This window comes from Lissotriton vulgaris, chromosome 10 (genome assembly GCF_964263255.1).
Source record: "Lissotriton vulgaris chromosome 10, aLisVul1.2, whole genome shotgun sequence".
NCBI lineage: Eukaryota > Metazoa > Chordata > Amphibia > Caudata > Salamandridae > Lissotriton > Lissotriton vulgaris.
The window spans coordinates 1,156,776,634-1,156,802,874 of record NC_141698.1 but is presented as its reverse complement, the minus strand read 5'-3'; the positions used below and the strand labels follow the sequence as shown (position 1 = coordinate 1,156,802,874).

The window sequence follows — 26,241 nt, the reverse complement described above, 5'->3', positions numbered from 1 at the left end:
GTGCCCCAGCATAGCCTCACTATCCAAGGGCCAGAATCCACTTTCGTTTTCCTCCTACCAGGTCGGGTTCGCCCGAGAACACTAACTTGGAGAACACTAACTTTGTCTTTACTAGTTACCATAGACTTTGTCCCGCATCACGCGTGAGAGTGCACACTCTGCACCCGAGTCCCCTAGGCCTCCTAGAAGTAATCTGAAGACTCTATAGTCAAGATCTAGCGATTCCAAAGCCTATTAGTACTGTACTTACCTGCTAGTAATTTTGCATTTCACTTTCAGAGTATATGGTTTTCCGTGCCCCTCGGGCATTTGTATATACTGTGCTAACTTAAGTATTTTCGTAAGAGTTTTGTGTTGTGCTTAGTACCCTGTCCTCATAAAGAGTACAGGGCTGTTGTGATTTTAATAAATACACTGTTTATTTTCATAACACTTGTGTGGTGTCCTTTCACTGGGTATTCAAGGGGTATATGTGTGGTATAACAGCTGGCTTAACACGTCCTCTCGAGTCTTTAGCCTTAGACTGCTCGTATCCACGCTACTAGGATAGCTGGTCTATAAGGTTGACTTACAACCAATCATCAATAAGGGTTGCTGGACTGATACATTGTGTTCACTAGAATAGTGAGCACTGCATATCAGGCCACCTTCTCACATTGGTGAGCAGCGGTTGGGATTTGAGCTTGCTGTTGTTTTACCACACGTATCCTAAGAATATCTTGTTGAAAGATCACATAAGTACTTTTAGGTACATATAACTTAGCTTAGAATACACTGAGTTCTACTGAACCAGCTGTTGCAGCTCCTCAAGGCTTAGCACACCTTGGCTGCAACTCTTAGCAAGGGATCAGTAGGCAAACACATAGTGTAGGTAGGTGCATCACTTACACCACACTAGAAGCATGTCTAACCTCGGAGAGTCTACTGAGACCCCTCTGGTGGTTGAGGACCCTCCACAGGCCTCTTCTAGATATGCAGCCCTTAGCTTCCAGGAGATGAGACAAGTGTGTACCTCCAGGAAGCTAAAACAGGGGTCTAACCCCACAATCCCATTTCTGATTGGTCTCTTAGAGACTTATGATGCTAGAAAGGCTGAGAAACTTCTTAGCTCTTCTCATCCAGAAGGGGACATGCCAGCCCTAGAGGGAACCAGGGGTGATCCAGATCTCATCCATCTCTCAGGTGAGGAGGATGATGATCAGGAGACATCTGGGGATGAGGCAGACAAAGGTCCAGAAGTAGTTAGTCAGCTAACTAGGGACAACTTAAGCAGGCATGAGAATGGTACTAGGAGAGCCCTGGTTCCCCTCTCTGGCCAGCTTAACATTGGGAGTGGACGAGTTAGGTCTCTATCAAGAGGCTCTGGCAGATCCATTCAAACCAATGGCTCTCAGGCCTCTGCTCTGAGGAGGATGACCTCCCCTCAGAGGAGAGTCTATGAAGCTAAAGAAAGGGCAGCTAATCTGAGGATTGAAAGGGAAGAACTTGCCCTGGCCAAAGAGAGGCTTGCCTTTGCTAGAGAGCAACAGTTAAGTGGGGTAGTCCCCACTGGTGGCAGCAATGTACCTAGCAATAGGGAAAGGAGTTTTGATAAAAAGCACCTGAATAAGATAGTGCCCCCCTTTAAACAAGGGGATGACATCCACAAATGGATAACTGCTTTGGAGAGGGCCTGCACTGTGCAGGGTGTTCCCCAAAGTCAGTGGGCAGCTATCTTGTGGCTCTCCTTTGAAGGCAAAGGAAGAGATAAGCTCCTCGCTACTAGAGTGGAGGATGCTAACAATTACCAAATCTTGAAAAATACACTGATTGATGGGTTTGGTTTAACAACTGAACAATACAGGTTGCTGTTCAGGGATACCCAGAAAACGCAGTCTCAAGATTGGTCTGACTTTGTCGATTGTGCCACTAAGGCTTTGGAGGGCTGGTTGCTGGGCAGTAAGGTTACTGATTACACAGGATTGTATAATTTGATCATGAGAGAACAAATTTTAAACAATTGTCAGAACCAGTTGTTGCATCAGCATCTTGTTGACTCAGATCTGACCTCTCCCCAAGAATTGGGAAAGAAGGCAGACAGATGGGTCAGAACAAGAGTTAAGCAGAACCAGGGCCAGAATCAAGGTGGTCAGAAGAAAGCAGACCAGAAGGGTAAAGATTCTAAGGGGGAACAAAATGACCAGAAGTCTTCGACAGGTCCCCAACAACCCAAAGAGGGTGGGGGTCAGGCTCCCCAGAAGAAGAAAAATCAAGAAGGCCAATCTAAAAGGTGGTGCCAATACTGCAAAAGTAAAACTCACTGGTTTAGTGAGTGCACCAACAAAGGAGGAGGGCAGACTCCTGCCACTGCAGCCCCTAAGGCACCTGTGCCCCCAAGTACAGTCAGCAGTGGAAGTGCACCTCCCAAGGGTTTAGTTGGGTTAACCTTGGGTTCTGAGGGGTATGACAACTTAGTTGGCACACTCACTCAGGCTGTCCTTGTCTGTACAGGGGATGTGGATATATCCCCTGACATAAGTCCCAATACTTTGGGCAAATACAGACAGACACCTTTCATTAATGGAAAAATGGCTCAGGCCTATAGGGACACTTGTGCCAGTGTCACAATGGTGACACCTAACTTTGTGGACCCTGGACAGATCATGCCAGGTACAGATTTCCTGGTGACCAATGCAAGCAATGTCACTACCAGTCACAGTATGGCAATTGTAGCTTTCTCCTGGGGAGGGGTAACTGGCCAAAAGAAGGTTGTAGTTAGTTCAGACCTCCCAGTGGATTGCTTGTTGGGCAATGATTTGGAGTCATCACAATGGTCAGAAGTGGAGCAGAGGACTCACATGGAAATGTTAGGTTTGCCAGCACATGTGTTTGCTGTGACTAGGTCACAGGCCAGAAGATGCCCCACTGAACAGGTGCTGGATCCTGGAACAATGGACCAGCCACCTTCCAAGAAGAAGAGCAGTAGGGTAAAGGCATTGCCTTCCCCCTTGCCCCAGGTTGTGGATCAAGTCTCAGAGGAGGCTGACCTACAAGAATTGAGGGAAACTGAGCCTAAAGAGTTTGAACTTGATCAAGTTGAATTTCTGGGCTCAGGGGGACCCTCAAGAGAAGACCTGGGGAAGGAACAGTTAGACTGCCCTTCCCTTGAACCCCTCAGACAGCAGGCTGCTGCTGAGGCTGCTGGGAACGCCACAGGAACCCACAAGGTATACTGGGAATATGGACTCCTGTACACTGAGGCAAGAGACCCCAAGCCTGGCATGACCAGGAGGCTGGTTGTACCCTTGACTCAGAGAGGTTTCCTCCATACCTTGGCCCATGAGATTCCCTTAGCAGGTCACTTAGGCCAGACAAAGACTTGGGACAGGCTTGTCTCACACTTTCACTGGCCTCACATGAATGAGGATACCAAGGAGTTTTGTCGCTCCTGTGTCACTTGCCAAGCCAGTGGTAAGTCAGGTGGCACAACAAAGGCCCCCCTTATACCAATGCCTGTGGTGGGGGTGCCCTTTGAAAGAGTGGAGATTGACATTGTTGGTCCAATGGAACCCCAGACAGCATCAGGGCACAGGTTTATACTGGTGGTAGTGGATCATGCCACCAGGTATCCTGAAGCTATTCCACTTAGGACCACTACAGCACCTGTAGTGGCAAGGGCCCTAGTTGGAGTGTTCTCCAGAGTGGGCTCCCCTAAGGAGGTTGTCTCTGACAGAGGTTCAAACTTCATGTCAAGCTACTTAACTGCTATGTGGAAGGAATGTGGTGTCAACTACAAGTTCACTACACCCTATCATCCACCATGTAATGGGCTTGTTGAAAGGTTCAACAGGACCCTAAAAGGGATGATTCATGGACTACCTGAAAAGCTCAGGCGTAGATGGGATGTCCTGATTCCCTGCCTTCTGTTTGCTTACAGAGAGGTCCCACAAAAGGGGGTTGGCTACAGCCCTTTTGAACTTTTGTATGGGCATCCTGTGAGAGGCCCCCTGTGTTTGGTGAAGGAAGGATGGGAGAGACCTCTCAAAAAGCCTGCAACCAACATAGTGGACTATATACTTGGTCTCCGCTCGCGGATGGCTGAGTATATGGAGAAGGCATCTGAAAACCTTAAGGCCAGTCAAGAACTTCAAAAAGCTTGGCATGACCAAAAGGCTGTCCTGACTGTTTACCAGCCTGGACAGAAGGTGTGGGTGTTGGAGCCAGTGGCCCCAGCAGCACTCAAAGACAAATGGTCTGGGCCCCACATAATTCTTGAGCAAAAGGGAGAGGTCACCTACCTGGTGGACCTTGGAACTCCCAGGAGTCCCCAAAGGGTACTCCATGTCAACAGGCTCAAAGCATATGTCGACAGGAAGGACATGAGCTTGCTCATGGCCATAGATGAGGGACAGGAGGAAGAGAGTGACCCTCTCCCAGACCTGCTCACTCAGAATCCTGATGATGGGTCAGTAGATGGTGTTGTCTTTTGTGGCAGCCTCTCTGAGCATCAACAGAAAGACTGTAAACAGGTTCTTCAGTCTTTCAGACATATGTTCTCTCTGACACCCAGTCAGACCAATTGGTGCACCCATGAGGTTGACACTGGTGACAGCCTGCCAGTTAAGAGTAAAATCTACAGGCAGCCTGATCATGTTAGAGACTGCATCAAAACTGAAGTGCAGAAAATGTTGGAGCTGGGAGTCATTGAACCCTCAGATAGCCCTTGGGCTAGTCCAGTAGTTCTAGTGCCAAAACCTCACACCCAGGATGGTAAGAGAGAGATGAGGTTCTGCGTAGACTACAGGGGTCTCAATGCAGTCACTAAGACTGATGCCCACCCAATACCAAGGGCAGATGAGCTTATAGATAGATTGGCTTCTGCCAACTACTTAAGCACATTTGACCTAACAGCTGGGTATTGGCAAATCAGGTTAGCTGAGGATGCCAAGCCCAAGACAGCATTTTCAACCCCTGGTGGGCATTATCAATTTGTGGTAATGCCCTTTGGTCTGAAAAATGCACCTGCCACCTTCCAAAGGTTGGTGAATCATGTTCTCACTGGGCTGGATGACTTCTGTGCAGCATATCTTGATGATATTGCTGTCTTTAGCTCCACCTGGGAGGATAACCTGGTCCACCTGAGGAAAGTGTTAGAGGCTCTGCAAGCAGCAGGCCTCACTATCAAGGCCACCATGTGCCAGATAGGGCAAACACAGGTTGTATACCTGGGCCACCTTGTAGGTGGAGGCCAGGTTCAGCCACTGGAGAGCAAAATACAGTCAATCAGGGACTGGGCTCCTCCAACCACCCAGACTCAGGTTCGAGCTTTCTTGGGCCTGACTGGTTACTACAGAAAGTTTGTCAGGACCTATGGATCAATTGTGACTCCATTAAATGAACTGACAAGTAAGAAAATGCCAAAAAAAGGTTCAGTGGACAGCAGGCTGTCAAAAAGCATTCGATGACCTAAAGCAGGCCATGTGCACAGCACCTATCCTCAAGAGTCCAGACTACTCCAAACCATTCATTGTCCAAACAGATGCTTCTGAGTTGGGTGTGGGAGCTGTTCTATCTCAACTGAATTTTGATGGTCAAGACCAGCCCATTGCTTTTATAAGCAGAAGGCTGACCCCCAGAGAGAAGAATTGGTCAGCTATTGAGAGGGAGGCCTTTGCTGTGGTTTGGGCCCTGAAGAAGCTGAGGCCATACTTGTTTGGCACTCACTTCAAGATTCAGACCGACCATAAGCCCCTCTTGTGGCTAAATCAGATGAAGGGTGAAAACCCCAAACTGCTTAGGTGGTCCATTTCCCTACAGGGGATGGACTTTACAGTGGAACATAGACCTGGTACTGATCATGGCAATGCCGATGGACTCTCCAGATATTTCCACTTAGAACAAAAAGACTCACCTGGTCAAGGTTAGCTTATTGTCCCAAAGTTTAGGGGGGGGTCATGTAGGAGAGTAGGGTCTGCAATCCTATGATCACCCAGATTTTTTGCTTTTGTTTCACTGGTTTACGACTTTCTCTGGCTGTGGGCCTGCCAATCAGACCCACAGCCTGGCTGTTCTCTCTCTAAATTACAACGTGTACCCTAGGTGCATTTACCAATTGGTACTGGGCCACCTTATCAGACCCTGTAACTCAGGGCATAGGTGTACCCAGGGCCTACCAGGGGCTGAAGCATGTATTATGCCACCCCTGGCTGGCCTCTTAAATTTGACACAACTGGCTGCATGACGGCTGGGGCAAAGTCGTGTAATCACCCTTTGCTGTAGATATAGTATACCTATATCTAACCCTAAAATGGACACACAGATTCCTATCAGTCACTCCTATGGCAGGCCTTGACAATCCTGAAGGCAGAGTGCTTGGAATCGTGTGAGATGGTGCTCTGGCATGAGCTGAGCCCATCTGCAGCTTGCGGAATCAAGTCCTAATAGCTGTTCCATGATATCGCATACCATATACTCTTAAGTGCATTATAATCCTCGCGGTTAAATGCTATCTTTGGTATTGCTTTATCAAAACATGTCGAGTAAGGTGTCATACGAATTGGAATACTAACCCCTCGCCAATTCTGGCGACGGGGTTAGCATTCCACCCTTCTAGAGGGACACAACATGTATGTAACTGTGAACCCCGGTTAAAGTTAAACGAAGCCTCAGCTCCACAAAATGGATGCTGCCACCACAGACACGAGTCTGACCCCCTGCAGCTGGGAGTCCTTCCAGCGAGGGGAGCCTGGACAAAGAGTTTCCTGTCGAGGGCGGTGCTAGCACCGTCCCAGACAGGGTTTTGTGTATCCTGGGTAGGCAGGGCTTTACAGGAAGGTGACTGCTGAGTGGCACCCCGGTGCTCACTACGCATAGGCCGGTCAGAACCAGTTCCAGGGGCACACCAGCCCCTGGCCTGGGGGAAGTCCGGCATGGCAGAGGGGTGTAACCACCCCCCTCCTAGTCCCACCCATAGGCAGGACCTAGTCACCGGGTCAGCCCCCTTTTTTAGTATAAAGATGGGAGCGGGCCCCCTGTTCAAATTAGATCATCTTTGGAATCAAGACACGACTTTCTGCGAAAGACATCAAGATTTCCTTCTTCAAGATTCTCCCTTGTGGCTAAGGAGTAGTCACCCTGCATCCGCAGGCACCATCCTAAGAACACTGCGGTCCGCTGCAAGTCCTTCCTCCGGAATCCGACTGCCCAGCTCGACAAGACCCGGCTTCCCTGGCACCTCTGACCTCTACTCACCTCTACAGCCAAGCTGAGAACTGTGAGTGCGACGAGACCTCGAGGGACCGACGATCGCCAAGACTGCACGACTTCTTTGCAACAAGCCCACCGTGTGCTCCACTGGTGAGTGCTTTGGGGTCCGAGAAGCCCCAACCCTGAGCAGCTCCAGCACCGAAGATCAGCCCTCCAGCATCTCCACGATCTGCGTGGGGCCCTTCTGCTTTTGCCTGCTCACCGCGATGTGTGGCTACTAGCCGGCTGGCTTGTGGCCTTCTTCACGACGCCCGACGACATCACTGCTGCTGGTCTGGTTGCTCCAGACTGGCCCTTGCTTCCTTCTTCAAGAGAGGCACCCCGGACCCTCCTGGTCCACTCCAGACGCCATTTTGAGTCCACTGCGTGGGCTTGAATTTGCCAAGGCTTTGTTGCCCAATCCTGGGTCCAGCGACGCCGACAGCTTCATCCATCGTGGGACAGCTCGCTCCTCCATCCTGGTCGCCGACAACGCCTCCTGGTCCGTGAGATCTGCGAGCACATCGTCACCCACTCACCTAGTCGAGGTGGCTACCATCCGGTGCCCTCCTGGTGCCCACTGACTACTGGCTAGTAGTCTCGAACTTGGTCCCCTCTGCTTTCAGGTGTCATCTGTCTTCAAGATCCAGGCTTGGATCACTTCGAACTCTCTTCACTGGTCGCCTGCCAGCATCTTTCTTCCAGGCTCCTGGTCCGTCTACGAGGATTCCCGACGTCTTTTGAGACCTATGCAGCTGCAGCCCCTGGGCTAGGTAACTTCGGCATTTCGGTGCCCCAGCATAGCCTCACTATCCAAGGGCCAGAATCCACTTTCGTTTTCCTCCTACCAGGTCGGGTTCGCCCGAGAACACTAACTTTGTCTTTACTAGTTACCATAGACTTTGTCCCGCATCACGCGTGAGAGTGCACACTCTGCACCCGAGTCCCCTAGGCCTCCTAGAAGTAATCTGAAGACTCTATAGTCAAGATCTAGCGATTCCAAAGCCTATTAGTACTGTACTTACCTGCTAGTAATTTCGCATTCCACTTTCAGAGTATATGGTTTTCCGTGCCCCTCGGGCATTTGTATATACTGTGCTAACTTAAGTATTTTCGTAAGAGTTTTGTGTTGTGCTTAGTACCCTGTCCTCATAAAGAGTACAGGGCTGTTGTGATTTTAATAAATACACTGTTTATTTTCATAACACTTGTGTGGTGTCCTTTCACTGGGTATTCAAGGGGTATATGTGTGGTATAACAGCTGGCTTAACACGCCCTCTCGAGTCTTTAGCCTTAGACTGCTCGTATCCACGCTACTAGGATAGCTGGTCTATAAGGTTGACTTACAACCAATCATCAATAAGGGTTGCTGGACTGATACATAGTGTTCACTAGAATAGTGAGCACTGCATATCAGGCCACCTTCTCACAGGCGCCTGTCACGAAAATTAAACCTCAACAGGAAGCACTGACAGATATAAAAACAAGCATTTGCAATGCAATAGGTCTCGCATTAGGAAAGTTTGAGCTATTGGTCTTGTAAATGACAATTTTTTTTATTTATGTGTTGGTTTTGAAAATAGCTAAATTAATAGCTTTGTCATTTACAATGCCAATAGTTATAACTTTTGCAAATGTGACACCTATAGCATTTGTAATGCAACATGTTTTGTATTTACGTGACTTAGATGTATTGATATTACAAATTACAATGGCTTTTAAGTTTTTTAAAATAATTAATACTTAAATAAAAGTGATTTTAATTTATAATGGCAATAGCTTAAACTTTTGTAAATAACTTTTGTGAAGATTATGTTCAGTGTATTTTATTGTGACGAAAATCCAAGAACAGAAGTGAAATATTAACATCTTTTTGTGACATTTGTAATAAAGCTTGAAACATTGAGAGAACATATTTGAACCAGTTGTTGTTGAATGGTTGCACAGATTGATGCTTGAGTGGCGCTGAGTGGTGCTGTGGTGGTGCTGAGTGGTGCTGTGGTGATGCTGAGTGGTGCTGTGGTGGTTCTGAGTGATACTGGGATGGTGCTGAGTGATGCTGGGGTGGTGCTGAGTGGTGCTGTGGTGTTGCTGAGTGATGCTGTGGTGGTGCTGAATGATGCCGTGGTGGTGCTGAGTGGTGCTATGGTGGTGCTGAGTGATAATGTGGTGGTGCTGAGTGATAATGTGGTGGTGATGAGTGATGCTGTGATGTTGCTGAGTGATGCTGTGGTGGTGCTGAGTGATGCTGTGGTGGTGCTGAGTGGTGCTGAGTGGTGCTGTGGTGGTGCTGAGTGATGCTGTGGTGGTGCTGAGTGATGCTGTGGTGGTGCTGAGGTGTGCTGTGGTGGTGCTGAGTGATAATGTGGTGGCGCTGAGTGATGCTGTGGTGGAGCTGAGTGATGCTGTGGTGGCGCTGAGTGGTGCTGTGGTGGTGCTGAGTGGTGCTGTTGTGGTGCTGAGTGATGCTGTGGTGGTGCTGAGTGGTGCTGTGGTGGTGCTGAGTGATGCTGTGGTGGTGCTGAGTGGTGCTGTGGTGGTGCTGAGTGATAATGTGGTGGTGCTGATTGATGCTGTGGTGGTGCTGAGTGGTGCTGTGGTGGTGCTGAGTGATAATGTGGTGGTGCTGAGTGATAATGTGGTGGTGCTGAGTGATGCTGGGGTAGCCCTGAGTGATGATGTGGTGATGCAGATGGCAGAAAGGCACAAAAAGCAGTCTAACAGGGGGCAGAAGGGCACAAAAAAACAGTCTAACAGAGGACAGCAGGGCTGAAAAACAAGGGAAAAACGAGTCTAATAGAGGGCAGAAGGGCACAAAAAACGAGACTAATAGGGGGCAGAAAGGCACAAAAACGAGTCTAACAGAGGGCAGAAGGGCACAAAAAACGAGTCTAACAGAGGGCAGAAGGGCAGAAAAACAAGGGAATAACAGAGGGCAGAAGGGCACAAAAAACGAGTCTAACAGAGGGCAGAATGGCAGATAAACAAGGGAAAAATGAGTCTAACAGAGGGCAGAAGGGCACAAAAACACGTCTAACAGAGGGCAGAAGGGCACAAAAACAAGGGAAACACGAGTCTAACAGAGGGCAGAAGGGCAGAAAAAACAAGGGAAAAACGAGTCTAACAGAGGGCAGAAGGGCACAAAAAACGAGTCTAACAGGGGGCAGAATGAATCCCGCCCTGCGTGTTTGTCCACGAAGATGCCACCGTTTTGTGCAATACCTCTACTCAACTGGAGTACTTTCTACTGTCTAATCAGTAAGTGCTCCCTCGTTGGCTAAATGTATAGGGGCAGATTTACAATAACTGGCGCATCCCCTGGGATGCGCCAGTTATTGTGCGCCGCAGCTCCGCCACCCATGGTGCGCCGCATTTACAATGCGTCGCACAATGTGGCAAAAATGGCACAGATGCGTCATGCATCTGTGCCGTAAAAGCAGCACATTGCTGGAGCTGCGGCTCCAGCAATGCTCTGGGATGCCCTATCTCCTCAATGCTGTGTCAAGCCTTGCGCCTGCTTCAAGCAGGTGCAGGGTTTTGACGCAGCATTGGCCTAAAAGTGACTGAGTGAAATCTTGTAGATTTCACTCAGCCACTTTTAGGAGGCGTTCCTGTGCAGGAACACCCACCCTTGCGCCGGAACACCTCCTGATGGCGCAGGGCTTTACAACGTGACGCATCTACCAGATGCGTCACGTTGTTAATATCCAGCACCATGGCGCATCTTTTGTGCCGTTTACAAAGTTTACAAAGTGACGCAACTGCGGCGCAAAAAAAGGCGCAAGCGGCTTGTAAATCTGCCCCATAGTGCTTTTACTACACTGTAGCTGCGTAAAGGGCCAGAAGATGTGTCTCCAGTGACCATGTCTGCCTGTGCCTGTGTTACAGGCACACATGGTCACTGGAGACACATCTTCCGGCCCTTTACGCAGCTGCAGTGTAGTAAACGCACTATATATTTACCCAATGAGGGAGCACTTACTGGAATAGCCAGTAGAAAGTACTTCAGGGCAAATCGCGATTTCAAGGGGAAAATTCGCGAATTCCCTGAGTTTTTTTGCGATTTTGCAGGGAAATCCGCGAGTTCGCGGAACGCGAATTCACAAATTTCACCCATGCTTCTTATTGTCAACTTGTTCATTTTTTGCATCAGGATCTGAAATATTTATATGGTGACGGTTTACCTAAAAGGTTGTAAATTCGCACCCATAGATGTACTTGTTGGCGGGGTGCGAATTTACAACTATTTGGAACGCACAAACAAAGGCAGAGGTCACCTTGGAAAGTGGGGCTGGTCTTTTTCTAACCTCACTCAAGTGCCCCGCAATAGCCCTTTCCATTTTTTCAGGCTCTCCAGCTCCCACTCCATGCTCCGGTCTCACCGAAGCACTCCTTTATCTGACTGACACCACCTTGTCACAACAGTTAATTATTCGTAAGCTGCCTCGTTCACTTGGCTCACTTTAACTCAACTCTTCACTCCGAATTGCACCTAACTAATGTAGTTGTAATTGCAGAATACTCCTTGAACCGGCATACCACCAAGCCTCGATCTCGCTGGCTTGCACAATGGTGAGCGCCAAATACACATGTAATTAATACCCCGACTTTATACTTTCTCCGCATGTAAGCTACCGGGGGTCCCACTGTCCACCTGCCTGAACTGATGGGGGTTAATTTTTCCTTGTCCTCTCTAGCCGAGAGTTCCTTGTTTAGCCCACCTTGGTTCTATCCCAAACTTGCGCCGTATGTATTATTCACGTTCTGCGGGGGGGGGGGGCATTCTTCTGTATCCCCCCTTAGTCGAGATTTCCCTGTTAAGCCTACCTTGGTTCTGTCCCACACTTGCGCCGTATGTATTATTCACGAATTGCACGTGCACTGCCCGTGATTCTTTCTTCTGCCCCTGCATTTAGGTATCACACACTCAGCACTCCGTACTAGTCAACCTTACTCCAAGCCTACCCCCACCGAGTGCATGTCCACCAACTTCACGCTATGTATGCGAGTACATGCGTTACTGCCTAAATTCTTTTCACGTTTGCCTACTGGTATTTTCCTTCCCTTCCTCTCCTTAGGCAAATGAGGCTGTTTTACTATTAGGCATACATTACATGTCCTGATGAGATCCGTACAATGTGATGAACGAATCGAAACGCCGTCGACAACTATGTGCACATTATACACATGGAATTACTTATATGCCCTCTAAAAGTGTGAAGGTGTCAATATTGGTCTGTTTCATAATCTAAACTGTGCGATTAACAAGTTTTACAGAACGCTAAGCTTTTGCCTATAAGCCCTTTTGTATGTTTCCTTTTAATTGTTCCCCTTTTTTCTGTGTGATACACTGGGTGCAGGCTTGTGCCCTGTCTTGTATATTGTGTCTGATTTATGTCTTACATTGACTGAAAAGTAAATACCAAGACCTCTGCCCGGCTGGGTATGTCACTTGCAATATAGTAACGACTTTGTCTATATTTACTGATTAAATATTAATGCTTGTAAGGGACCACTGTTGCCTTAATGGTCTCAAGTTTCCAGGCACGCTGCTGCCAATGAAACACCCAAAGGATGATGGGATGAATGCTTTCAAATAGTCTGCTCAGTAGTAATCACTCGGGGTAGCCTTCAACATATCCTTTGTTGCCCACCGTGCCGCTCTAGACGAAGCCCCCCTGAGGCAAAGCAGCACTGACCCTGTTCCTTGTGGAAGCATGAGACCGACGTGTTGTGATAGGTCATGTGAGTGTACATCAGAAGGGCTCATTGTTGTAGGTCACGTAAGTGTACATCCGAAGGGCTGTTTGTTGTGGGTCATGGGAGTGGACATCAGACGGGCATGTTGTAGGTCATGTGAGTGTACAGCAGAAAAGCTTGTTGTTGTAGGTCACGTGAGTGTGCATCAGAAGGGCATGTTGTTGGTCATGTGAGTGAACATCAGACGGGCTTCTTGTTGGAGGTCATGTGAGTGAACATCAGACAGGTTTGTTGTTGTAAGTCATGTGAGTGTGCATTAGGCAGACGTGTTGTCGGTCATGTGAGTGTACATCAGCAGGGCTAGTTGTTTTAGGTCACATGAGTGTACATCAGAAGGGCATGTTGTAGGTCATGTGAGTGAACATCAGACAGGCTTGTTGTTGTAGGTCATGTGAGTGTGCATCAGAAGGCCTTGTTGTTGTAGGTTATGTGAGTAAACATCAGAAGAGCTTGTTGTTGTATTTTGAGTCAAGATGGCAGCTGAGTGAGACCTCAACTACTCACCTCCGCGCCGCTCCGGACCTCTAAGGAGCCTGTACATCCGAGAAATGCGCCCTGGCATCGGGTGTTGGTATTGCTGGCATCACTGGAGTTACTGGCACTGCTGATATACCTCGGATCGGGGCTCGGACGAGGAGAAGAGCCATCCAACTGGAGTACGAGTGATTACATATCTCAAAAGTGCATACAGCTGTGGAACTCTTCTGTGGCACGGGACACGCGTGCCACAATTCAGTGATGTTATATTAACTTTGCGCACAGGAACGGGGCGCAGAAAGAGTGCATGCACGCTAAACTTGACTAAAACGACAAACACTAAATTAAGGCAAACTAGAGGGTGTGCTTCAGACTTTTTCAGATTGATTATATTACACCCTGAAGGCAGGCATAAGAGGAGAAACGCTCCAGTTTTCAGTTAGGGCCAATAAAGAGGGGAAACAACACATGGCAGCACTGCAACAGAATTTGGGCAGAGCAGAGGAAGATCTGGTCAGAGTTGCTCAAGAGGGGCCGGTAACGGATAACAAATTGGCTCGAGTAGCCATCAGCAGAAATCTTATATCAGAGATCCTAACGGAAAAAGCCATAGTTAAAGCAACGATCTATAGAGAGAAAACATACGAGCTAAGTGAACAAGTTGGCCATCAGTTAGCGGTTCGCACCCGAGAGGAGACTTCAGTTAATCTAGAGAAGAAAATTAGGGATTAGGGGTTTGAGATCAGAATCGTCTGAAATAAGAGCTGCATTTCAGAGATTTTATCAAGAGCTGTATAAAGAACCAGAAAGGGGGCAGGGGGATCCTGAACTATATTTAGCTCCAATTGTTGGTAATAGTTTTGAGAAAGAAGGCCAAGATAGTCTAGACAATCTTCTCCTCTGGGATGAAATACTGCTCTCTATGAATATGTTGGCTACGGGGAAAGCAGCAGGTATGGATGGGATCCCAACTGAGTTTTATCTGAAGTTTGCAGATCAACTAAAAGCAATTATGTCAGAATTGTTTAGCTCTATATTTCAGGGGGCAATCCACCTGCCTCATGGTCGGCCGCTAAGATCGTGGTCTTTCTGAAAAAAAAATAAAGATGCCCTGCAAATGGGATCCTACCGCCCTATAACACTAATCAACGGGGATTCCAAAACGTATTCTAAACTTTTGGCCGCTCGACAGGCACCCATTGTATATAAAATTGTTTCAGTTCAACAGCACGGGTTCATCCTACGGAGGTCAACAATAGACCATGTCCAAAGAGTGATTTCCCTATTTGATTATTCGGAGACGACAGGAGACCCTATGGAGCTTATTCTGCTTGATGCAGAGAAAGCGTTCGATCGCGTCTCCTGGAAATTTCTGTGGGCAGCTATGTCCCATTGTGGAATCACCGAGGAATTTATAAAGGCCACCCACAGGCTATATATCAATCCAGGTGCCAGCGTTGTGATTAATGGGATCCTATCTGAAAGATTTACTATTACCAGGGGGACAAGACTGGGGTGCCCCTGCTCACCTCTTTCATTCACAATTTATATCGACCCATTCATCCGTAGGCTTGAAAGACACAGATTAATTCCATCTATTCATGTACATAACTACGACACAAAAACCCTAGCATTTGCTGATGACATCGCACAGGTCACTAGTGATCCTAATAGAGCTATAAATGTGATAGAGGAGGAGGCACAACGGTTTGCAATTGTCTCGGGGTATAAACTCAACCCCGGTAAAATCCAGATTTTCCTCAATTATAAAATCAGGATGAGGGACAGTAGAGTCACAGATCATGCAGTGCACTTTGGAGTTAACATAAGTGCAAAAATTGAAAATATCGTTAGTATTACTATGGACCCATTGATCTGTCGAACGAAAAAAGAGTAGGTTCGATTGAATAATTTGCATCTGACCATTGGTGGCAGATGTAATGTAGTTAAAATGCTTTTTTTGCCCAGAATTTAATATTTTTTTGGGCAATATGTCTGGAGTTCTCTCCCCAGCTATTCAAAACTATCGAGTCAATGTTTTCAAGATTTATTTGGGGATTTAAGAGACCCCGTAGGGCTCTTAGATGGATTATGTTACCAAAGGAAAGAGGGGACTAGCAATGCTCAACTTTCAACTTTACTACTGGGCAACTGTTTTGAAGTATTATGTGACACTTATTTCGAAAGAATCTAATGACCATTTTATCCCCACACCACAAGAAATTATCCTGGGGGAGGGATGTGAGGGATGTTTATGGCAACATATCAATAACAGCTACTTCAAGAAAGTTAAATTTCAGACCATATCTAGTATATACAAAGTGTGGAGTAATTTAAGGAAGTTACTGGGGTTGGGTCGCTACTCCTGTTATACCCCCTTGAGTTTCAATAACAACCTTCCAGAGATTTTCCAGCTGGCTCGCAGACTTCATCAGCCAGTACGCCCTCCCCTCCGCTGACTACATCCTCCTAGGGGACCTCAACTTCCACCTGGAGAACAACAACGACAGAAACACCACCGCCCTGCTGGACAACCTCGCCAACCTCGGACTCAAGCAACTGGTGAACACCCCCACCCACTACGCCGGCCACACGCTTGACCCCGTCTTCTCATCCAGCAAGCAAATCTCCTTAGCCACGCCACCGGACTCCACTGGACCGACCACAGCTGCGTCCACTTCAGCTTCAGAAGAACTACGACCCACCACCACCTGCACCAGGCCCCCCGCCGGAGCTGGAGCAAGATCACCGCCGAGCAGCTCACCGCCTCCCTCAGTCAGAACACTCCCACCAGCACAACGGACCCCAACGAAGCAGCCAGCAACCTCACCAAGTGGCTGACCGCCTGTGCCGATGACCTCGCACGACTAAAGAACCCTCCCAGCAGACCCGGCAGCAAGAAAACCCCCTGGTTCACCGACGAACTCAAGGAATCCAAGAAAAACTGTCGCACCCTCGAGAAAGTCTGGCGGCATGACCAGACTACAAACAACAGGACCGCCCTCAAGCACGCCACCCGAAAACACCATCAGCTGATCCGCGCCACCAAGAAGTCGGCACTCAAAGAACGACTAGACAACAACGCCCACGACAGCAAGGAACTCTTCAGCATCGTCAAAGAGTTCTCCAACCCCAGTGCCGGATACAATGACATCACTCCCTCGCAAGACCTCTGCAACTCACTCGCCTCGTTCTTCCACCGCAAGATTGCCGACATACACAACAGCTTCGACGCACAGACAACGCACCCTACTACCGAACCAACGCCCGCCACCACCACCCTCTGCAACTGGACCCCGATCAGCACCGAAGACACCACCCGCACGATGAACTCCATCCACTCCGGATCTCCAACCGACCCCTGCCCACACCACGTCTTCAACAAAGCAGACGCCATCATCGCACCCCATCTCCGGGACATCATCAACTCCTCCTTCCACACCACCACCTTCCTGGAGAGCTGGAAGCACGCCGAGCTGACCGCCCTCCTGAAGAAACCAACGGCGGACCCCACCGACCTCAAGAACTACCGCCCCATCTCGCTCCTTCCTTTTCCGGCCAAAGTCATCGAGAAGACCGTCAACAGTCAGCTTGCCGCCTTCCTCGAGACAAACGGTTCCCTCGACCCCTCGCAGTCCGGGTTTCAGGCCAACCACAGCACCGAGACCGCCCTAATCGCAGCCACTGACGACATCAGAACCCTGATCGACAACAGGGAAACAGCGGCCCGCATCCACCTGGACCTCTCTGCGGCGTTCGACACTGTCTGCCACCGCACCCTAGTGAAGCGCCTCAGCAACATCGGAATCCGAGAGAAAGCACTGGAGTGGATCATCTCGTTCCTCGCCGGAGGAACCCAGAGAGTCCGCCTCCCCCCCTTCAGATCCGAGGCCACAAAGTCATCTGCGGCATACCACAAGGATCTTCACTCAGTCCAACCCTCTTCAACGTCTACATGAGCCCCCTCGCAGCCATTGCACGCCAACACAACCTCAACATCTTCTCCTACGCCGACGACACCCAGCTGATCCTCTCCCTCACCAACGACCCCACCACCGCCAGAGCCAACCTACACGAAGGGATGAAAGACGTTGCCGACTGGATGAGGAACAGCCTCCTCAAACTGAACTCAGACAAGATGGAAGTCCTCATCCTGGGATCATCACCCTCCACCTGGAATGACTCCTGGTGGCCCCCGGCCCTGGGCACCGCTCCCAAACCAACGGACCACGCACGCAACCTGGGCTTCATCCTGGACTCCTCCCTGTCGATGACCAGACAAGTCAACGCCGTCTCATCTTCATGCTTCAACACCCTGCGTATGCTCCGCAAGATCTTCAGATGGATCCCCACCAAAACCAGGAAGACCGTCACCCAGGCACTCGTCACCAGCCGACTGGACTACGGGAACACCCTCTACGCCGGAACCACAGCCAAACTTCAAAAAAGACTCCAACGCATCCAGAACGCCTCCGCACGAATCATCCTGGACATCCCTCGACACAGCCATATCACCGGACACCTGAAAGACCTGCACTGGCTCCCCGTCAGCAAGAGAATCACGTTCAGACTCCTCACCCATGCACACAAGGCTCTCCACGACCTGGGCCCCAAGTACCTCAACGACCGCATGACCTTCTAATAATATAGAGCTTGTAGAGCGCTCAATAACGCCATCACGGCGTGTCCCCGCGCTGGAGCTGTCCTAGGAACAACAGACAAAAAGCCCAAGATCTAAGCAGTGTATAGGTGAGTTTTAAGCAAAGCCCTAAACCACGTTTCACTGCTCTCTAGTCTCAGAGCAGGGGGAAGTTTGTTCCATTGTTGAGCTGCTTGGAGCGCAAAGGAGCGTCCACCCATTCTAGCTTTCCTAATCCTGGGGACTGTCAATAGACCGGTGCCCTCTGAACGGAGGGTCCTGGTTGGTTCATATCGGCTGACTAGATCCTTCAGGTAAGTCGGTGACCTGTCCCAGACGATGCGGTGACAGAAAAGGAGGCACTTAAACAACACACGCTTCTTCACGGGCAGCCAATGAAGCGCATCCAGCGCCATGTTCGAGCTGGCTCTCCTGGGTCTTCTTAACACCAGTCTACACTCTACACGCCCACCCGCCAGCTACGATCGACCAGCCACGCCCTCGCCACCGTATCACGCATCCGCAGAGCCACCACCGGAGGAAGATCCTTCTCCTACCTGGCAGCCAAGACTTGGAACTCCCTCCCCACCCACCTTCGGCGAACCCAAGACCATCTCTCCTTCAGGAAGCAGCTCAAGACCTGGCTGTTCGAGCAGTAACTTACCCCTCCCCCAGCGCCTTGAGACCCTCCCGGGTGAGTAGCGCGCTTTACAAATGTCGTGATTGATTGATTGATTGATTGATGTATGGCCAGGTGGGTTGAGGTTGGGATACGACGGCTGGGCTGTTTTTATACACCGGACGGGCTTAAGAGCTTTGAGGACCTACGTATCGAGTACAATATAAAGCACAGGGACTTTTTTTTAAGTTCCTGCAGATCAGAGTTTTTTTTTTATCAAAGAAAGGGGGGGGGGGCATTTAAAGTTTCAAGCCAGTCATACTATAGAAAATCGTTGTAGGACCCCTACTCCTAAAATTGGGGAAATATATGAAGCACTGAATATAGTATTTCCAGATGATATGGACAAACAATCAGCAGTTTGGCAGGCTGAACTTGGAGTACAGCCATCAACCCCCCATACGCGTATGAATGATCTCGGACATGTTTAATGTCTATTAAACTGCAAGCCCAATTTTACAAAACGTTCTTTCCTTGTATTATATCCCTTATAAAATTGCCAAATGGGAGGCCGGAAAAGGAACCACTTGCCCGCGTTGTACATTGTTTGCGGCTGACATCCTCCATATGCTCGCATCCTGCAATGCACTTCCCAATGTGATAACAGAAATATCTGGCCTTTTATCAGAAGTATTCAAAGCAAGTATTAGCATCTCAACAGACGAAATAATATTGGGGGTAGCAAACTGTAATCGACCCAAACGTATGCAGGTACTGATCTTCATAGCTATGGCAGTTTTTCGCATTTGCGTAGCTTCATCATGGCTTGTTGTTGTAGGTCATGCTAGTCTACCTCAGACAGGCTTGTTGTAGGTCATGTGAGTGTACATCAGACGGGCTTGATATTCAAGTTCTGCCAGTCAATGACAATTACTCTTCATATTGCTGACCAGGGATCCTATCTCTTCCACTTTTAGCACTGCCGATGAGGAAGCCCCTGGAAACTTTGGCTTCTTGGATCAAGTCAGATGCATGGAGTGGGTGAAAGAGAACATCAAAGACTTTGGGGGAGACCCCAACAGTGTCACCATATTTGGAGAATCAGCCGGAGGAATGAGCACTTCCGCCCACGTGAGTACTAAGCCAGTCACTGATTGAATGTGAGATGGAGGTCTGTGGAGCCATTTACTGATTGGCTGTGAGCTGTAGGTATGTGCAGCAGGTCACTGATTGGCTTTGAGCTGTAGGTCTCTGCAGCAGGTCACTGATCAGCTTTGAGCTGTAGCTCTGTGCAGGAGGTCCCTGATTGGCTGTGAGCTGTAGGTCTCTGCAGCAGGTCACTGATTGGCTGTGAGCTGTAGGTATGTGCAGCAGGTCACTGATTGGCTGTGAGCTGTAGGTCCCTGCAGCAGGTCACTGATCAGCTTTGAGCTGTAGCTCTGTGCAGGAGGTCCCTGATTGGCTGTGAGCTGTAGGTCTGTGGAGCCAATCACTGATTGGCTGTGAGCTGTAGGTCTGTGCAGCAGGCCAATGATTGGCTGAGGGCTGTAGGTCTGTGAAGCAGGTCACTGATTGGCTGTGAGTTGTGGCTCTGTGCAGCAGATCACCGATTGGCTGTGAGCTGTAGCTGTGTGGAGCAGCATCAAACTCTACACAATACCTCACTTAATTACCGTAGCCAGCACTTTGAGACCAGTAGATATGAGTAGTTCGCTTCGCACCCCCGGTATAGCACACCTAAACACCCCACAGAGGTTACAGAGCTCCTACCCTCCTCTTTCCTACCTTTTTTCACCCTTTTTTCCTCCTACTTGCTTCAACGGAATCACAAAATGGCAGCCAACACTTCCTAGTTCCATGAGACTCTAGACAATACCTCACATATTTTCTGTACCCACGACTTTCACAACAGTACGGGTCAGTAGTTCATCCTAGTAGGCATAAACGCATGCTGACACTACTTCCACAAATATAGCGCAGCGGCCATGGCACATGACTTCAAAGCATAAGGCACACAGTTTGGGCTCACGCTTACATCCCGAGTCGCCCCCCAGCTCACCTTTGCAACATCACACACTAGGCAATACCTCACTTAATTTTCGTCACTCCCGCAAATTTGAAAATTTGTTGTGACCTCATGGTAAAACTAAAAAAGCTTTATTGTGTGGTGGGATCCCAGAGAAACTCCAAGACCGTGGCTTGGGGGTCAGGGTAGTCCTACCCTGCCCCTTTTATATATTTTCACTTCTCTGTGGCACTCAGTAAAGCCAAGTCTGAAGAATGCTGCCAGCACTTCCTGGTTGAATCACAGCTGTGCATTTCCTTGCACGAGTGTGTCTTTTTTAGGTCGAAGCCTGCGATGGCTGCGCAGTCTCGCTGGTGAGATCTAGTGAGATTGAGGGAGATTCACTAGCGGGCTTCAAGCCCCGCCCCTCTTTCCCATTGGCCGGCGTCACCGTTTAGGCTAAACGGTGGCCAGCCATTGGGAAAAAGCACTTTCTTTCAAAAAGTTTTCTCTCTTTGAGCCGTCCCACTTGGACTGGCTCACTTGACTTCCTCCTGTTGCAAAAGGATCTTTATCTTTATGAGGCCATGTGTTTCAAACACATGGTCTCATAAAGACAAGCTCCGGCGCGATCTCTCCCTCCCCTTCTTTGCCTCTTCCACGCTCTCCTCATCCCGTCCCCTCTCCCCCAGCCCCCACAGCCTCCCACCTCTCGCCCAACAGTCAGAAGCAGGAGACCTTTGGATTTCGCGCATATGTGGCTGCTTTCCTTGCAAGCATTGCTGTGGATTGTATGGGCTGTGTGTGCCGAGGAGCAGAATTTCAACGTGGAGGTAAGGGCACGATGCTGTGTTTTTTACAGAGATCTATCTGGCTTGGTTGTTGCTTTCATGCTGGTGGTTGATGTAGGAGAGTAGGGTCTGCAATCCTATGATCACCCAGATTTTTTGCTTTTGTTTCACTGGTTTACGACTTTCTCGGGCTGTGGGCCTGCTAATCAGACCCACAGCCTGGCTGTTCTCTTTCTAAATTACGACATGTACCCTAGGTGCATTTACCAATTGGTACTGGGCCACCTTATCAGACCCTGTAACTCAGGGCATAGGTGTACCCAGGGCCGCCAGGAGCTGCAGCATGTATTATGCCACCCCTGGCTGGCCGCCTAAATTTGACACAACTGGCTGCATGACAGCTGGGGCGAAGTCGTGTAATCACGCTTTGCTTTAGATATAGTAGCCCTATATCTAACCATACAATGGACACTCGAGTTCCTATCAGTCACTCCTATGGCAGGCCTTGACAATCCTGAAGGCAGAGTGCATGGGCTCGTGTGAACTAGGCTCTGGCCCGAGCCGAGCCCGGTTGCAGCTTGCGGAACCAAGACCCAATGGCTGTTCCATGATAACGCGTACCCCATCGGTAACTTCGGTGTCGCGTTATCAAGGCATGTCGAGTATGGTGTCATACGAATCGGGATGCTGCCCTCTCACCAACCCTGGCGACGAGGTTAGCATTCCGCCCTTCTAGAGGGACACGACATGTACGTAACTGTGAACCCCGGTTAAAGTTAACTAAAGCCTCAGCTCCACAAAATGGATGCTGCCACCACAGACACGAGTCTGACCTCCTGCTGCTGGGAGTCCTTCCAGCGGGGAGAGCTTGGACAAAGGGTTTCCTGTCGAGGGCGGTGTTCGCACCGTCCCAGACAGGGTTTGTGTATTCTGGGTAGGTAGGGCTTTTGCGAGAAGGTGACTGCGGAGTAGCACCCCGGTGCTCACTACGCATCTGCCGGTCAGAACCAGTTCCAGGGGCCCCAGCCCTGGCCTGGGGAAAGTCCGGCAGGGGAGAGGGGTGTAACTACCCCCCTTCCTGGTCCCACCCTTAGGGCAGGACCTAGTCATGTACCCACCCCTTTCTTTAGGATAAAGGCCGGAGCGGGGACCCTTCCAAATTAGATCATCTTTGAATCAAGAACTACTTTCTATGAAAGGACACTCAAGACTCTTCTCAAGATTTCTCCCTTGTGACTAAGGAGTAGTCACCCTGCATCAGCGGGCACCATCTAAGAACTCTGCGGTTTGCTGCAAGTCCTTCCTCAAGGATCCGACGGCCCAGCTCGACGAGAACCGGCTTCCCTGGCGCCTCTGACCTCAACCCCCGTCATCAGCTCAGCTGTGAACTGTGGGTGCGACGAGACCTCGAGGGACCGGCCATCATCAGAACCTGCACGCTCTTAAACCAGCACGACCATCGAAGCGATTCCCTGGTGAGTGCTCTAGGGTCCGAGAAGCCCCGACCCTGTGCCGCTCTAGCACCGAAGTGCAGTCTCCCAGCATCTCCACGATCTGCGTGGGGCCCTTCTGCTCGCTGCTCAGCCCGTTGTCTGGTCACTAGCCGCTGGCTTGTGCCCTTCTGTGACGACATCCGACAATCAACACTGCTGGTCTGGTTGCTCCAGACTGGCCCTTGCTTCCATCTCTGCGAGAAGCACCCCGGACCCTCCTGGTCCACTCAAGACGCCATCTTAGGCCCACCACGTGGCCCTGAGATCTGCCAAGGCTTGTTGCCCCATCCTGGGCCCAGCGACGCCGACAGCATCATCCTTCGTGGGACAGCTCGCACCTCCGCCGTGGTCGCCGACAACGCCTCCTGGTCCGTGAGACTGCAGAGCCTAGCGTCGCCCACTCACCTGGTCGAGGTGACGGCCAACCGGTGCCATCCTGGTACCCCCTGACTACTGGCTAGTAGTACGAACTTGGTCCCCTCTGCTTTCAGGTATCAACGATCTCTGATCCAGGCTTGGATCTCTACGAACTATTCATCACTGGTCGCCGGCCAGCAACTCCTTTTCTTCCGGCTCCTGGCTCGTCAGCGAAGACCCCGACGCCTGTAAGACTTGTGCAGCCGCAGCCCTCGTGGCTAGGTAACTCGGCATTTCGGTGCCTGCATAGCCTCTTTACTCTAGGGTCCCGAGTCCCTCGCTTCCGACTTGCCTTATCGGGTCCGCCCGAGACCTTAAACTTTCCGTGTCCTCGGACACTTGTTTTAATTGTGCACTTGAAGTATTTTCCCAAGAGATTTGGTTTGTGCTTAGTACCCTGTCCTCATAAAGAGTCCAGGGCTGTTGTGAATCTTAATAAATATCCTGTTTATTTTCATAACACTTGTGTGGTGTCCTTTCACTGGGTGTTCAAGGGGTACATGTGTGGTAAACAGCTGGCTTAACGCGCCCTCTCGAGTCTTTAGCCTTAGACTGCTCGTATCCACGCTACTAGGATAGCTGGTCTATAGGTTGACTTACAACCAAACACCATAAGGGTCGTTGGAACGATACATAGCGGTCGCTAGAATAGCGAACGTTGCATATCGGGCCAACTTCTCACATTGGTGAGCAGCGGTTGGGATTTGAGCTTGCTGTTGTTTTACCACACGTATCCTAAGAATATCTTGTTGAAAGATCGCATAAGTACTGTTAGTACATATAACTAAAGCTTAGAATACTCTGAGTTCTACTGAACCAGCTGTTGCAGCTCCTCAAGGCCTAGCACACCTTGGCTGCAACTCTTAGCAAGGGAACAGTAGGTAAACACATAGTGTAGGTAGGTGCATCACTTACACCACACTAGAAGCAGTATGTCGGACAAAGGAGGAAACTCTGAGTCGCCCCTTGTGTCGGTTGACCCTCCACAGGTCATCTCTTCAAGATATACTGCGCTTAACTTCCATGAGTTACGACAAGTATGTACCTCTAGGAAGATTAAGCAAGGGGCTAATCCCACCACCTCCTTTCTGATTGGTCTCCTCGAGACTTATGATGCCAGAAAGGCTGAGAAGCTTCTTAGCCATTCTAATCCAGAAGGAGACATGCCTCCCCTCGAGGGAACCAGAGGTGACCCTGACCTAATCCTCCTCTCAACCGAGAATGAGAATGAGGAGGAGGATGAGGATCCCTCTGGGGATGAGGTAGATAAGGGACAGGTAGAAGTCGTCAGACTAAGCAGGTCCAACTTAAGCAAACATGATACTGGGGGACCCCTGGGGCCACTATCAGGTCAGCTTAACATTGGGAATGGACGAGCCCGATCTCTGTCAAGAGACTCTGGCAGATCCCTTCAAACCAATGGCTCTCGCAACTCTTCTCAGAGAGGGATGACGTCTCCTCAGCGGAGAGTGTACGAAGCTAAGGAAAGGGCAGCTAATCTGAGGATCGAAAGGGAAGAACTTGCCCTGGCCAAAGAAAGGCTTGCCTTTGCGAGAGAGCAACAGTTAAGTGGGGTAGTCCCCACTGGTGGCAGCAATGTACCTAGCAATAGGGAAAAGAGTTTCGATACGAAACACCTTGGTAAGATAGTGCCCCCTTTAAACAAGGGGACGACATCCACAAATGGATTACTGCTTTGGAGAGGGCCTGCACTGTGCAAGGTGTTCCCCAGAGTCAGTGGGCAGCTATCTTGTGGCTCTCCTTTGAAGGTAAAGGAAGAGACAAGCTCCTCACCACAAGGGTGGAGGATGCGAACGATTACCAAGTCTTGAAAAATACACTCGTTGAAGGGTTCGGCCTAACCACTGAGCAGTACAGGGTGCTGTTCAGGGATACCCAGAAAACGCAGTCTCAAGATTGGTCTGACTTTGTCGATTGTGCCACTAAGGCTTTTGAGGGTTGGTTGCTGGGCAGTAAGGTTACTGATTACAAAGGATTGTATAATTTGATGATGAGAGAACAAATTTTAAACAATTGTCAGAACCAGTTGTTGCATCAGCATCTTGTCGACTCGGATCTGACCTCTCCCCAAGAATTGGGAAAGAAGGCAGACAGATGGGTTCGTACGAGAGTTAAACAGAACCAGGGCCAGAATCAAGGTGGTCAGAAGAAAGCAGACCAGAAGGGTAAAGATTCTAAGGGGGAACAAAATGACCAGAAGTCTTCGACAGGTCCCCAACAACCCAAAGAGGGTGGGGGTCAGGCTCCCCAAAAGAAGAAAAAAGGCCAATCCAAAAGATGGTGCCAGTACTGTAAAAGTAAATCTCACTGGTTTAGTGAGTGCACCAAGAAAGGAGGAGGGCAGACTCCTGCCACTGCAGCCCCTAAGGCACCTGTGCCCCCTAGTACAGTCAGCAGTGGTAGTGCGCCTCCCAAGGGTTTAGTAGGGTTAACCCTGGGTTCTGAGGGGCGTGACAACTTAGTTGGCACACTCACTCAGGCTGTCCTTGTCAGTACAGGGGACGCGGACGTGTCCCCTGACATAAGTCCCAATACGTTGGGCAAATACAGACAGACGCCTTTCATAAATGGAAAGATGGCTCAGGCCTATAGGGACACTTGTGCCAGCGTCACCATGGTGACGCCTAACTTTGTGGACCCTGGACAGATCATGCCAGGTACAGAATTCCTGGTGACCAACGCAAGCAATGTCACTACCAATCACAGTATGGCAATTGTAGCTTTCTCCTGGGGAGGGGTAACTGGCCAAAAGAAGGTTGTAGTTAGTCCAGACCTCCCAGTGGATTGTTTGTTGG

At 49.6% G+C, this 26,241-nt stretch overlaps 1 protein-coding gene across 1 annotated transcript in view; it reads left to right on the top strand.

Annotated features, from left to right (window-relative positions):
* The window catches only part of LOC147689506 (fatty acyl-CoA hydrolase precursor, medium chain-like), a 332,562-nt gene that overhangs the window by 86,325 nt on the left and 219,996 nt on the right, over positions 1-26,241 (top strand). The window contains exon 5 of the mRNA XM_086942263.1: positions 19,697-19,850. Coding sequence (XP_086798389.1) covers positions 19,697-19,850 — 154 coding nt within the window. The remainder of the gene's footprint in view (positions 1-19,696; positions 19,851-26,241) is intronic.